Below are 15,972 nucleotides of genomic sequence, written 5' to 3'. Positions count from 1 at the left end.
CAGCTGTTCCGGATGGCTATGTGATCACGCTCTCTGTAGCCGATGTGACCAAGAATTTTAAGCAGGTCAACATTCACAAGGCAGCAGGGCCAGATGGATTACCAGGACGTGTACTCCGAGCATGCACTGACCAACTGGCAAGTGTCTTCACTGACATTTTCAACATATCCCTGACTGTGTCTTTAATACCAACATGTTTCAAGCAGACTCTTGTGCCCAAGAACACTAAGATAACCTGCTTAAATGACTACCGACCCGTAGCACTCACGTCTGTAGCCATGAAGTTCTTTTAAAGGCTGGTCATGGCTCACATCAACACCATTATCCCAGAAACCCTAGACCCACTCCAATTTGCATACCGCCCCAACAGATCCACAGATGATGCAATCTCTATTGCACTCCACACTGCCCTTTCCCACCTGGACAAGAGGAACATCTTTGTGAGAATGCTATTCATTGACTACAGCTCAGCGTTCGACACCATAGTGCCCTCAAAGCTCATCACTAAGCTAAGGACCCTGGGACTAAACACCTCTCTCTGCAACTGAATCCTGGACTTCCTGACGGGCCGCCCTCAGGTGGTAAGGGTAGGTAACAACACATCTGCCACGCTGATCCTCAACACGGGTGACCCTCAGGGGTGCGTGCTCAGTCCCCTCCTTCACTCCATGTTCACCCATGACTGCATGGCCAGGCACGACTCCAATAACATCATTAAGTTTGCTGACGACACAACAGTGGTAGGCCTGATTACCGACAACGATGAGACAGCCTATAGGGAGGAGGTCAGAGACCTGGCCGTGTGGTGCCATGATAACAACCTCTCCCTCAATGTGATCAAGACAAAGGAGATGATTGTGGACTACAGGGGGAAAAAAAGAGGACTGAGCACGCCCCCATTCTTATCAACAGGGCTGTAACGGAACAGGTTGAGAGCTTCAAGTTCCTTGGTGTCCACATCACCAACAAACTATCATGGTCCAAACACACCAAGACAGTCGTGAAGAGGACACGACAAAGCCTATTCCCCCTCAGGAGACTGAAAAGATTTGGCATGGGTCCTCAGATCTTCAAAAGGTTCTACAGATGCACCATCAAGAGCATCCTGACTGGTTGCATCGCCGCCTGGTATGGCAACTGCTCTGCCTCCGACCGCAAGGCACTACAGAGGGTAGTGCGTACGGCCCAGTACATTACTGGGGCCAAGCTTCCTGCCATCCAGGACCTCTATACCAGGCGGTGTCAGAGGAAGGCCCTAAAAATTGTCAAAGACTCCAGCCACCCTAGTCATAGACTGTTCTCTCTGCTACCGTACGGCAAGCGGTACGGGAGCACCAAGTCTAGGTCCAAAAGGCTTCTTAACAGCTTCTACCCCCAAGCCATAAGACTCCTGAACAATTAATCATGGCTACCCGGACTATTTGCATCCCCTCTTTTGCGCTGCTGCTACTCTGTATATTATCTATGCATAGTCACCCATATATACATATTACCTCAATTACCTCGACTAACCGGTGCCCCCGCACATTGACTCTGTACCGGTACCCCCTGTATATAGCCTCCCTACTGTTCTTTTATTTTACTTCTGCTCTTTAATTATTTGCTATTTAAATTTTTTACTTAACATTTCCTTAAAACTGCACTGTTGGTTTAGGGCTTATAAGTAAGCATTTCACTGTAAGGTCTACACCTGTTGTATTCGGCGCATGAAGCAAATAAAATTTGATTTGATTGTACAATATTTGCAATAACAATAATATGCATGTCAATCTCTCCTGGCTTAAAGTAGAAGAGAGATTGACTTCATCACTACATGTTTTTGTGAGAGGTATTGAAATGTTGAAACTACAAGGACACAGCTCAGACACTTGGCAGCAGTTAATGGGGATCCATAATAAATACATAACTTCACCAACTTCTGCTTTTTTTTACCCATCTACCAATAGGTACCATTCTTTGCGAGAAATTGGAAAACCACCCTGGTCTTTGTGGTTGAAATTCACTGCTCAACTGAGGGTCCTTACAGATAATTGTATGTGTAGGGTACGGAGATGAGGTAGTCATTAAAAAATCATGTTAAACACTATTATTGCACACAGACTGAGTCCATGCAACCTATGTGACTTATTAAGCAAATTTGTACTCCTGAACGCATTTAGGCTTCCCATAACAAAGGGGTTGAATACTTATTGACAACACATTTCATTTTTTATTAATTTGTTTAACAAAAACTCTAAAAACATAATTCCACTATGACATTATATGGTATTGCCATGTGACACAAAATCTCAATTTAATAAATTTTACATTCAGGCTGTAACAAAATGTGGAATTAGTCAAGGGGTGTGAATACTTTATGAAGGCACTGTATATGAAAATGTGTTCGCTAAAATAAGTCAATAATTAGGCCTAACGCTCACACGTCTCGTTGGTGTATTGAAAAGTGCAACTAGGCCTACAAAGGCGTCCTACATTTTAAGACCGTGAGGTTATTCTCCAATTATTATGACTGTTGCGGTTGGTGATGAATTACATAAAAACTAGCAGCGCAGGAACCCCAAGACAAAGTTTGCCCAACATTTATTTCAGCACAACTCCAGTCTCTATTAGCAGGTCCAATCAAGTATCAGTTGCATTTATCAAAACTCCGTTTAGAATATTTTCCTGGCCATGTGATCAGATCAGGAAAACCCTGGGACCTAGTTATAGGAAAACATTCCAGGGCCCAACCTTAATAGATCCTGGTCTCCTCCCAAAAAGGGTTCTCTCCCCCAGCTATTTTATCAATGGCAATTTGAATGCACAGAGATACCATGACGAGATCCTAAGGCCCATTGTCGTGCCATTCATCCGCCTCCATCCCCACATGTTTCCGCATGATAATTCACAAGTTTGGACAGCACAGTACAGTAGAGCATCATTTCAGGGGCGTGCATCACAAGCAGTCATTTGTAACATTTTACTTTCTCTATTAGCACAGGCAAGTCTGATTAGGCATAGCAATAGTCATTTATTACTTAATATATGGCTCTGGGCTTAGCTATACCACAGCCTCTGCCATAGAAACAAAACGAGCTTGGCTTTATGTCCGTGGTTGCACCTTTGCAATGCAGAAAACCGTCTGTAGCTCAATTCGTTCAAAACTAGAGACCTATTTTACCGGAGAAAAAATAATTATGGTGCAGTTACTTAATCTATAAAAAGGTTTGTCACAGAAATTAGTGGTATGGGCAGATGGAGGTCATTTATATTAAATTAATTAATTGGGACATTTTAGGTGTACCGTAGAATTTTATATCCCATCAAGGTGTGCCACAGTTCAAAAAAGGTTGGAGTACAGTAAAGTTCAGTACAGCACACATTTTACATTACATTTTAGTCATTTAGCAGACGCTCTTATCCAGAGCGACTCACAGTTAGTGTGTGCATACATTTTTCATACTGGCCCCCCGTGGGAATTGAACCCACAACCCTGGCGTTGCAAGCGCCATGCTCTACCAACTGAGCTACAGGAGGGCCCATACTAAATGGAGTGTCTCAAATTTACATACAGAATAATACGAAATGCTACGAGAGCACGTTGGTTATATACTTAGAAAATGGTTTGCACTACAAAAGGCACCTCCTGCTTCATGACAGGTCAGTTCTCAATACTACAGCACGTCTTTGAACCAAAACTTGGTAAAACATTTTGGCATGAAAGACCAAACATTTGGAACAGCCCAACTGCCGTGACAAACATGATTATTTCATTCAATTTCAGCAACAGAGTATCTGTAACAATTACAGAGGGAGATATTGGCATTGACCTATAGATTTACATGTCCTATTGTTAGCTGAACTAGATCTGGACCTGCCAATGAAATGCTTTCAATCCACCCACTGGAAACCCTTATAGCTCACACGAGTATAGTACAGGATAATGCACTGTATTGTACTGTACATATCTACATTACTGTACTGAACATATCTACTTCACTGTACTGTACTGTCCAAACTTGTGAAACAGATGTCTATGATTGGTTCAGATTTGCTCTGGTCCGGACCAATGAAATGTGGTCTTGTTTGGGGGTGGAGTTCATTAGAATAATAGGATACTGCATATTTCTACCTTTGTGTACCGATTCAGGATATTTATGGTATTTTAATAGGATCCCCATTACCTGTTGTGAAATCAGCAGCTACTCTTCCTGGGGTCCACACAAAACATGACATAATACAGAACATTAATAGACAAGAAGAGCTCAAAGACAGATAACATACTTTTTTTTTTTAAAGGCACACGTAGCCTGCATATCAATACATAAACTATCTAGGTGAGAGGCATTTCACCGTGAGGTGTTGCTTTATCTGTTGTTTGAAACCAGGTTTGCTGTTCATTTGAGGAATATCAGATGGAACGGAGTTCATGCAATAATGGCTCTATATAATACTGTACACTTTCTTGAATTTGTTCTGGATTTGGGGACTGTGAAAAGACCCCTGGTGGCATGTCTGGTGGGGTAAGCATGTGTGTCAGAGCTGTGTGTAAGTTGACTATGCAAACAATTTGGAATTTTCAACATATGAATGTTACTTATAAAAATAAGTGATGCAGTCAGTCTCTCCTCAACTCTAAGCCAAGAGAGGCCGGCATGCATAGTATTTATATTAGCCCTCCGACTACAATGAAGAGCAAGACGTACCCCTCTGTTCTGGGCCAGCTGCAGCTTAACTAGGTCTTTCCTTATAGCACTTGACCACACGACTGGACAATAATCAAGATATGACCAAACTAGCCACACCATTCATTAACAGATTCAGCTGAGGCCTAGAACTTGGGGAATGATTTGTACCAAATTCAATGCTCTTAGTTTTAGAGATGTTCAGGACCAGTTTATTACTGGCCATCCATTTCAAAACAGACTGCAACTCTTTGTTAAGGGTTTCAGTGACTTCATTAGCTGTGGTTGCTGATGCGTATATGGTTGAATCATCAGCATACATGGACACACATGCTTCATATCCAAGATGGCATAGCAGTGCAGTCGTGTTTTCTGTAGTGTCCTCATGTAAATAGCCTGTTTTTAGTTTTTTTGTCTTTTTCGTATATATCACTTTCCATCCTTTAACTAAATATACTTTCCTGCAACCCGCCTCACCCAATGTGGAACGGATTCTATTATTTCTTCATACATTTTTATCCAGAACCTCTGGCTGAAGCTAGCCAGCTAACTAGCTACTTGCTATTAGCCACCGTTAGCGGTCTTCACCATTGTCAGTGGCCTGCACTACCTACCAGCTAGCTCTAGCCTGGACAATTATCAGCCAGTCTGCACATCGCGCTATCGAGCCAGAGCATACTGGATTTTCTGCCGGAATCACTGAATCACTGGACCTTAACATCATATCATCGCAACTAGCTAGCTGCAACCGAAAGGCTGTTGTTATTGTTGGCTAATCACCACTGTCCTGAAGCTAACTCCAGTTAGCCTTGAGCTAGCCTCGAGCCAGGCCCATCTCCCGGCTATCTACCTCTCTGTCAACCGGACGGGACCTCCTAGTGCTGACACGGAGCCCCGCCGATCCGTCACGAATGGTCTGCCGACGTAATCGTCTGATGTGGTTTCAACAGGCTTCCCGTTGCGACGACCACGAAGATCCATCTGCTAGCCCCGGCCCGCTAGCACGCGCAATCAACAGCCGTGCCTAATGCTCGCCTGTGCTGTAGCAGCCTACGAACTGCTCCCGGACATACTTATTGCTGTTCACTGGACCTTATGATCACTCAGCTACACTTTCGTCGCCATTACCAGCTGTTGTCTTAGCTCTCTCAAATAACACCTAGGACTGCTTTATGCCTCTCTCCCATGTCAATATGCCTTGCCTATTGCTGTTTCAGTTAGTTCTAACTGTACTTTTTCAATGTAGAGCCCCCAGTCCTGCTCAACCAGTCTCAGATAGCTCCTTTGTCCCACCCCCCACACACGCGGAGACCGGCTCAAATCGGTGCCTCCAGTGATGCTATCTCGTTCATCGTTACCCAACGCTTAGGTTAAGCTCCACTGTACTCATATCCTTGTCTGTACATAATGCCCTGAATCTATTCTACAACACCCGGAAATCTGTCCCTTTTTTTCTCTGTACCCAACACACTAGAAGACCAATTCTCAAAGCCTTTAGCCGTATCCTTATTCTACTCCTCCTCTGTTCCTCTGGTGATGTAGAGGTTAACCCAGGCCCTGTAGCACCCAGTATCACTCCCGCTCCCCAGGTGCTATCATTTGTTGACTTCTGTAACCGCAAAAGCCTTGGTTTCTTCCACGTTAACGTCAGAGTTTTAGTTATTCACTGCGTGAGCACACTCCGCCAACCCTGATGTTCTAGCAGTGTCTGAATCCTGGCTTAGGAAGGCCACCAAAGATTCTGAAATGTCCATTCCCAACTACAACATTATCCATCTATATAGAACTGCCAAAGGGGGTGGAGTTGCAATCTACAGTAGAGATAGCCTGCAGAGCTCTATCATACCATCCAGGTCTGTGCACAAACAGTTTAAGCTTCTACTTCTAATCCACCTTTCCAGAAATAAGTCCCTCAGTGTTGCGGATTGCTACAGACCCCCCTCAGCCCCCAGCTGTGCCCTGAACACCATGTGAATTGATTGCCCCCCCATCTATCCTCAGAGTTCGTATTGCTTGGTGACCTAAACTGGGATATGCTTAACACCCCAGCCGTCCTACAATCTAAACTAGATGCCCTCAATCTCACACAAATTATCAAGGAACCTACCAGGTACAACCCTAAATCCGTTAACATGGGCACCCTCATAGATATCATCCTGACTAATTTACCCTCTAAATACACGTCCGCTGTCTTCAACCAGGATCTCAGCAATCACTGCCTCATTGCCTGCGTCCGTAATGGGTCCGCGGTCAAACGACCACCCCTCATCACTGTCAAACGCTCCCTAAAACACTTCAGCGAGCAGGCCTTTCTAATTGACCTGGCCCAGGTATCCTGGATGGATATTGACCTAATTCCGTCAGTAGAGGGTGCATGTTTGGCCTTTAAAAGTGCTTTCCTCTCAATCTTAAATAAGCATGCCCATTCAAAAAATTCAGAACAAAGAACAGATATAGCCCCTGGTTCACCCCAGACTTGACTGCCCTTGACCAACACAAAAACATCCTGTGGCGTACTGCATTAGCATCGAACAGCCCCCGCGATATGCAACTTTTCAGGGAAGTCAGGAACCAATATACACAATCAGTTAGGAAAGCAAAGGCTAACTTTTTCAAACAGAAATGTGCATCCTGTAGCACTAACTCCAAAAAGTTTTGGGACACTGTAAAGTCCATGGAGAATAAGAGCACCTCCTCCCAGCTGCCCACTGCACTGAGGCTCGGAAACATTCAATACGATAATCGAAATTTTCAACAAGCATTTTGCTACGGCTGGCCATGCTTTCCACCTGGCTACCCCTACCCCGGCCACCAGCTCTGCACCCTCCGCTCAAACTTGCCCATGACCCCCCCCCTCCCCCTTCACCCAAATGCCGATAGCTGATGTTCTGAAAGAGCTGCAAAATCTGGACCCCTACAAATCAGCTGGGCTAGACAATCTGGACTATTTCTTTCTAAAATTAGCCACCGAAATTGTCGCAACCCCTATTACCAGCCTGTTCAACCTCTCTTTTGTATCGTCTGAGATCCCCAGAGATTGGAAAGCTGCCGCAGTCATCCCCCTCTTCAAAGGGAGTGACACTCTAGATCCAAACTGTTACAGACCTACATCCATCCTGCCCTGCCTTTCTAAAGTATTTGAAAGCCAAGTTAACAAACAGATCACCGACCATTTCGAATTCCACCGTACCTTCTCCGCTACGCAATCTGGTTTCCGAGCTGGTCATGGGTGCACCTCAGCCACGCTCAAGGTCCTAAACGATATAATGACCGCGATCGATAAAAGACAGTACTGTGCAGCCGTCTTCATTGACCTGGCCAAGGCTTTTGACTCTGTCAATCACCGCATTCTTATTGGCAGACTAAATAGCCTTGGTTTCTCAAATGACTGCCTCGCCTGGTTCACCAACTACTTCTCAGATAGAGTTCAATGTGTCAAATCGGAGGGCCTGTTGTCTGGACCTCTGGCAGTCTCTATGGGGGTGCCACAGGGTTCAATTCTCGGGCCGACTCTATTCTCTGTGTATATCACTGATGTTGCTCTTGCTGCTGGTGACTCTCAGATCCACCTCTACGCAGACGACACCATTTTGTATACATCTGGCCCTTCATTGGACACTTAACAAACCTCCAAACAAGCTTCAATGCCATACAACACTCAATCCGTGGCCTCCAACTGCTCTTAAAACGCTAGTAATACTAAATGCATGCTCTTCAATCGAACGCTGCATGCACCCGCCTGCCCGACTAGAATCACTACTCTTGGCGGGTCTGACTTAGAATATGTGGACAACTACAAATACCTTCCAGACTCACATTAAGCATCTCCAATCCAAAGTTAAATCTAGAATCGGCTTCCTATTTCGCAACAAAGCCTCCTTCACTCATGCTGCTAAACATGCCCTCGTAAAACTGACTATCCTACCGATCCTTGACTTCGGCGATGTCATTTACAAAATAGCTTCCAACACTCTACTCAGCAAATTGGATGTAGTCTATCACAGTGCCATCCGTTTTGTCACCAAAGCCCCATATACTACCCACCATTGTGACCTGTACGCTCTCGTTGGCTGGCCCTCGCTACATATTCGTCGCCAAACCCACTGGCTCCAGGTCATCTATAAATCACTTCTAAGCAAATCCCCGCCTTATCTTAGCTCATTGGTCACCATAGCAACACCCACCCGCAGTATGCGTTCCAGCAGGTAATTCTCACTGGTCATCCCCAAAGCCAACACCTCCTTTGGTCGCCATTCCTTCCAGTTCTCTGCTGCAAATGACTGGAACGAACTGCAAAAATCTCTGAAGCTGGAGACACTTAGCTCCCTCACTATCTTTAAGCATCAGTTGTCAGAGCAGCTTACCGATCACTGCACCTGTACACAGCCTATCTGTAATTAGCCCACCCAACTACTTCATCCCCATATTGTTATTTACATAGTTATTTATGTTGCTCATTTGCACCCCAGTATCTCTATTTGCATATCATCTTCTGCACATCTATCACTCCAGTGTTAATTCTAAATTATAATTGTAATTATTTTGCACTATGGCCTATTTATTGCCTTACCTTCATAACTTACTACATTTGCACACACTATATAGATTTTCTATTGTGTTATTGACGTTTTGTTTATTCCATATGTAACTCTACGTTGTTGTTGTTTTTACCGCACTGTTTTGCTTTATCTTGGCCAGGTCGCAGTTGTAAATGAGAACTTGTTCTCAACTGGCTTACCTGGTTAAATAAAGGTGAAAAATACAACAACAAAAATAATTCTAATACCAGGTCATTGGTAAAAATAGAAAGTGTAGAGGGCATAGAGAGCTGCCCTGCAGTACACCACATTTTACATTTTTGACATTAGAGAAGCTTCCATTAAAGAAGACCCTCGAGTTATATTAGATAGATACAGTGGTGGAAAAAGTATTTAGTCAGCCACCAATTGTGCAAGTTCTCCCACTTAAAAAGATGAGAGAGGCCTGTAATTTTCATCATAGGTACACGTCAACTATGACAGACAAATTGAGAAAAAAAAATCCAGAAAATCACATTGTAGGATTTTTTATGAATTTATTTGAAAATTATGGTGGAAAATAAGTATTTGGTCAATAACAAAAGTTTCTCAATACATTGTATATACCCTTTGTTGGCAATGACACAGGAATTTGTAAGTCCTCTGATAAACCAATGTCAAACGTTTTCTGTAAGTCTTCACAAGGTTTTCACACACTGTTGCTGGTATTTTGGCCCATTCCTCCATGCAGATCTCCTCTAGAGCAGTGATGTTTTGGGGCTGTCGCTGGGCAACACGGACTTTCAACTCCCTCCAAAGATTTTCTATGGGGTTGAGATCTGGAGACTGGCTAGGCCACTCCAGGACCTTGAAATGCTTCTTACGAAGCCACTCCTTCGTTGCCCGGGCGGTGTGTTTGGGATCATTGTCATGCTGAAAGACCCAGCCACGTTTCATCTTCAATGCCCTTGCTGATGGAAGGAGGTTTTCACTCAAAAATCTCACGATACATGGCCCCATTCATTCTTTCCTTTACACGGATCAGTCGTCCTGGTCCCTTTGCAGAAAAACAGCCCCAAAGCATGATGTTTCCACCCCCATGCTTCACAGTAGGTATGGTGTTCTTTGGATGCAACTCAGCATTCTTTGTCCTCCAAACACGATGAGTTGAGTTTTTACCAAAAAGTTCTATTTTGGTTTCATCTGACCATATGACATTCTCCCAATCCTCTTCTGGATCATCCAAATGCACTCTAGCAAACTTCAGGCGGGCCTGGACATGTACTGGCTTAAGCAGGGGGACACGTCTGGCACTGCAGGATTTGAGTCCCTGGCGGCGTAGTGTGTTACTGATGGTAGGCTTTGTTACTTTGGTCCCAGCTCTCTTTTTTTCTCAATTTGTCTGTCATAGTTGACGTGTACCTATGATGAAAAGTACATGCTTCTCTCATCTTTTTAAGTGGGAGAACTTGCACAATTGGTGGCTGACTAAATACTTTTTCCCCCACTGTAGCTCTGAATCCACAATATGGCAGAGGTTGAAAAGCCATAACACATAAGCTCTCAACAACAGGTTATGGTCAATAATGTCAAAGGCTGCACTGAAATCTGACAGTACGCTCCCACAAATCATCTTATTATCAATTTCTTTCAACCAATCATCAGTAATTTGTGTCAGTGCAATACATGTTGAGTGCCCTTCTCTATAAGCATGCTGAAAGTCAGTTGTTAATTTGTTTACAGAGAAATAGCATTGTATTTTGTAATTGTAACAGTTTGCTAAGAGCTGGCAGGAAGCTGACAGGTCTGCTGTTAGAACCAGTAAAGGCCGCTTTACCACTAGCGGTATGACTTTGGCTTCCCTCCAGGCCTGAGGACAAAGACTTTCCTCTAGGCTCAGATTAAAGATAAGACAGATAAGAATGGCTATAGAGTCAGCTACCATCCTCAGTAGCTTTTCATGTAAATTGTCAATGCCAGGAGGTTTGTCATTATTGATCGATAACAATTTTTTCACCTCTCCCACATTAACTTCACAAAATCCAATGCTTTTCTTTCATTATATATGTTTTTTATGCTCGAGTACGATGGCTCACTGTTTGTTGTTGGCATTTACTGCCTAAGTTTGTCCACTTTGCCAATGAGGTAATCATTAAAATAATTGGCAACATCAAATGGTTTTGTGATGAATAAGCCATCTGATTCGATGAAAGATGGAGTTGAATGTCTTTCTGCCCATAATTTCATTTAAAGTACTCCAACGTTATTTTCCATCATTCTTTATATCATTGACCTTGGCTTCATAATACAGTTTCTTCTTAGTGAGTTTAGTAACATCATTTCTCAATTTGCAGTAAGTCAGCCAGACTTATTAGCCACTCCCTTTGCCCCATCTCTTTCAACCATACAGTTTTTCAATTACTCATCAATCCATGAAGTCTTAACAGTTCTAACAGTCAGTTTCTTAACAGGTGCATGTTTATCAATAATTGGAAGAAGCAATTTCATAAATTCATCATGTGCAGCGTCTGGATGCTCCTTATTCGTCACATCAGACCAACAAATATTTGTAACATCATCCACATAATAGTCACAGCAAAATATTTTGCATGATCTCTTATACACTATTTATGGCCCAGCTTTTGGAACTTTGGCTTTCACCACAAAGACAATGATATTCATATCCATAATTATGCATTTCTGTATAGTACAGATCAAGGACCAACGATGTAATTCCGTTACCATAATTCCGTTAACGGATGTAAATACACTTCACATACAGTAGATCAATAACCCAAATAAATAAACTTAAGGTGTCATGTTCTGCAGACATCTTTGAATCTTAATTCGGAGCAGATATTTAAGAGTTTTAGGAACAAGTGGTCGCATAGAAAACTGTTTTTACTGTAATTATTTGCATCTGCACAGTTCTTCCATTAAATGTGCTTTTGGAAATCAATGGTTTTTGTTTGGCATACATTTGAAAGTAAAAAATATGAGTCAAAGCATAATTCTGTTACTGAGAAATGTTCCTTCATCTATTTCACATGATGTGAAGCAGCTCCCTGACATGTGATGGGAGCAAGGGCCCTATACAATAGACAGACAAAATACAAAAACAATTCCAAATGTCTTATCCCCCAAGTGACCCATGATGCTACATATTCTGTATACCGTCGCTGACCATGAATCGTTCCCTCTTACCTCTATGCTGGTGCTAAGGCTTGGCAGAGTGTCTGAGGTCACCGTTGTGCTTTGGAAGCTAGAGAAATCCCACAGGTTGACCGGTGGCATGGGCTCCGACGCCTTCGGGGACTCCACACCTTTCTGATTATCCAATAAGGTCACTTCGTAAAATTCCTGGATATCTGCAGCAAGACAGGAGAGATAGTTTCGTTACATTTATTTTGTTTGTTTATTTGGACAGATAAAAAAAACAGCATTCAAAACAAAGTTTTTTAAAAACATATAGGAAGAAAAGGACGCATGCGTCATGTTCTGTTTATGTTGGCATTCATTACCCCCTTCTGTTAGTCTGTATTACTTTCCTCTGGTGTTATTCTGCATCACGTCAACTTTTTGGGTCATTACAACTCATAACAGCCATGTTGTCAGTAATATGGCAACTCAAGTGCTACTGAATACACCCAGCTAGAGTACTAATACATCTCAGTATACTGGTGTAATAAACTGATTGCTGAACTTAATTGTTGGGAGGCAGGATCTGAGTTGGCTGGGGTTAGCAGTCAGTTTTAAATTAGGATCTCAAGGAACACCCACCAGGAATCCTGCCATAGCTGTAGGCATATTCACACTGACGTTCTGAGGAAAGGAACTGAATCCTACTGACATGATTACCTGTCCTAAACTGGAGTTGATTACCAGTGTTGTTGTATGTTATAAATAGTTAGGTAAACTGGAATGAACCACCCAAGATATAGACGTAAGTGGTAGCTGCAGTGAGAGCTTGGAGGGGGATGAGGGAGGGGCTGTAAAGGACATTCACAGCTGTTACAACTTTCATCAGGTTACACTCGCGCGTGGCACAGAGGTCAGTCACTTATTCTTGTCTGAGCAACAACTGGACTTGGCAAGAGAGACTACCCTGTGTAAACTTCTCTGTGTGCCTTCCATGCCAAACATTTAGGAAGCATTACACAAATCTCGTGACATGAATAAACTGCTGAACTATTGACAAAGTAATGGACTAAACCGAGTCTGGGGAATGGTTCTCGAGATCTAGGCGTAACCGTAAGTAGCCTAACTAATTTCTGTTTAATGTTTAATTTTCATACAATCATTGCAGAAGGCAATATAGGCCTAGGACTTTTTTCCCCCAATTTCATGATATACAATTCATAGTTACAGTCTTGTCCCATCGCTGCAACTCCCGTACGGACTCTGGAATGGCGAAGGTCAAGAGCCATGCGTCCTCCGAAACACGACCCTGCCAAGCCGCACTGCTTCTTGACAAACTGCTCGCTTAACCCGGAAGCCAGCCGCACCAATGTGTCGGAGGAAATACTGTACAATTGGCGACCGAGGTCATCGTGCATGCGCCCGGCCCGCCACAAGGAGTTGCTAGAGCGCGATGGGACAAGGACATCCCGGACAACGCTGGGTCAATTGTGCGCCACCTCATTGGTCTCCCGGTCACAGCCGGCTGCGACACAGACTGGGATCGAACCCTTGTCTGTAGTGACGCCTCAAGCACTGCGATGCAGTGCCTTAGACTGCTGCGCCACTCGGGAGGCCCTGAGTGTTTTTTTCTTGACTCAAGTGTTTACTTCCTCACAGAATGTTATCACCAACTTATTTTCCCCTGTAGTACAACCATTCCTTCCAAATGTTTATCACTGTCATAACTAGGAATTTTGACAAGTAGTTAAGTAATTACAACTGACAACACTCAAGTCACAGGCTGCAAAAGAGATGTACTCAAAACTGTTGGAAACTAGGCTAATCCCAGTTTAAAAAGGTATGGTAAACTTTTCTTTGACTTGTATGCGTTTTCAGTCAGCCACATTCTCTAAGAGATTGTATTAGGTCAGTGGTCACCAACCGGTCGATCGCAATCAACTGGTTGATCTTCAAGGCATTCCTAGTCGATCACCAAATATTTCTGAAAAAAAACAACGATAAAGCCTTGCGTTCCTGTTTTTTTGGTTTTATTTCACACTGTTGGTGGTATATGCACTTGATTCAACAGCCCTAGCGCTGGAAAGGCAACGTATTCCCATTTTGAACCATGTGTCTGAAGGTAGAACTCCACCTATCCGGCAGGCCCAGAGAGCAAATCAAGTGCACCTATAGGCCTACCGCTGGCCAATCAGAAAGGTCCGATCACCGTATCTGCACAGTTTCCTTGAGCAATAGACTGTAAAAAGAAGCTTCGAACGCACACCAAAGTTGATACTGGGAGATTTAAAAACTTTTAAAACCATGACTAGAGACTCAGCGAATACAGCAAAGAGCTGCTGTTTTTATGTGTAAGTTAATGTTTAAGTAGTTATTCACGCCTTTATAAGCCATAAAATGTGCAATCTCCCTACTTCCACAAGCTACAACCAGCACTGCTGCTGCAATGAATGAGTATGGCAAAGTGTTCCGATAAGCTTGCGTTATTATTAGCGGCTTGTCTTTTTAATAGATTCATATTTCACTTTCTTTGGTCATAGGAGTAACATGAATTGCATGAGGCAGAATGCAGTGCGACTTGAGTTCCGCCATCAGCGTTGTTACAAGCTTTGGTATTTCCATTTATATTTTGAGGTTGGACTTTAGCACGTATAGCACGTTAGAACATAGGGCGCACTGATTGGTCACCTCGTTAGTCAGTATGGGTTACACCTGTGCTGGTTGCCATCTCGTTAATGGGGAGGTGTTTCACCTGTGCTGGCCCAGGTGCTATTTAAGAGTGGCTGGCCCAGTGCTCCAGTTGTCTTGAGAGATGTGGAGGGTCAACACCTTTGATTGGCTCTCCCTATTTAGATTTCTAGACAAACAATCCTTTATCTGATCTTCCATGATTTTGTTTTGCTCCACCTTTTTGGTTTGCTTCCTATCTTTAAGTTTGGTGTGGGTTTTTCTTTTGTTTGCCTCTTCTTGGGCAAATTTAGTTGGCGTCTTTTAGGTTCCAGTTGTTGTTGCTTGTCAACTTTCATTGGACACCCCCATGAGCATCTTTCAGAACCCCTCCTAAACCCCCACCTGTTTAGTTTAAGTTGTCAGTGACTTTGTTAGTTCCTCCTTCTGTTTGAGTGACATTGTGGTTTTCTTGCTGGGGAACGTAACAGCTTGAAGACTGTCTCCCCTTTTCTCAGCGGAGAAAAGGAAGACAGCGGGACGGTGAGAGTGCAGCCTCAGCGCTGCTCCCTCCCTCCCCTCGGACTGACCATCAGATGCAGGCCATCAGTCCCCAAAAAATATATATAGAATATTATTATGCTCACTTAGCTGTGCCTCACAAGTAATACAACAAATTATCTATTACCAGGGTGGTCATAATGTATTGGGCCTCTTTGCTACAGAGCGGTAGATCTCTGCTTACATTTTGACTCAGAAAGTGATCTTGACTCAAAAGGTTGGTAACCACTATTAGGTGAACCATACTGACCACAAGTTGGGAGATTACCTTCCTATCTATTCCGAGATCATTAGCAGTGATCCAGTGCCATTATGCAAAGACCTAGATCCTAGCCAAACTGGCATTTCTTAATTTGTGGATTCATATTTATGTAATAACCTGAACAATAATAATGAAATGCCATAATAACATTCACTTCTAGGTA

At 43.3% G+C, this 15,972-nt stretch overlaps 1 protein-coding gene across 14 annotated transcripts in view; it reads right to left on the bottom strand.

Moving 5' to 3' along the window:
* The window catches only part of dlg1b (discs large MAGUK scaffold protein 1b), a 269,133-nt gene that overhangs the window by 218,153 nt on the left and 35,008 nt on the right, over positions 1-15,972 (bottom strand). For all 14 annotated transcript variants that reach the window (XM_045206188.1, XM_045206189.1, XM_045206190.1 and 11 more), the window contains exon 3: positions 12,386-12,549. In XM_045206188.1, coding sequence (XP_045062123.1) covers positions 12,386-12,549 — 164 coding nt within the window. The remainder of the gene's footprint in view (positions 1-12,385; positions 12,550-15,972) is intronic.

This window comes from Coregonus clupeaformis, chromosome 21 (assembly GCF_020615455.1).
Source record: "Coregonus clupeaformis isolate EN_2021a chromosome 21, ASM2061545v1, whole genome shotgun sequence".
Lineage (NCBI taxonomy): Eukaryota > Metazoa > Chordata > Actinopteri > Salmoniformes > Salmonidae > Coregonus > Coregonus clupeaformis.
The sequence above is the reverse complement of the archived record's forward strand: the minus strand, read 5'-3'. Positions and strand labels throughout refer to the sequence as shown.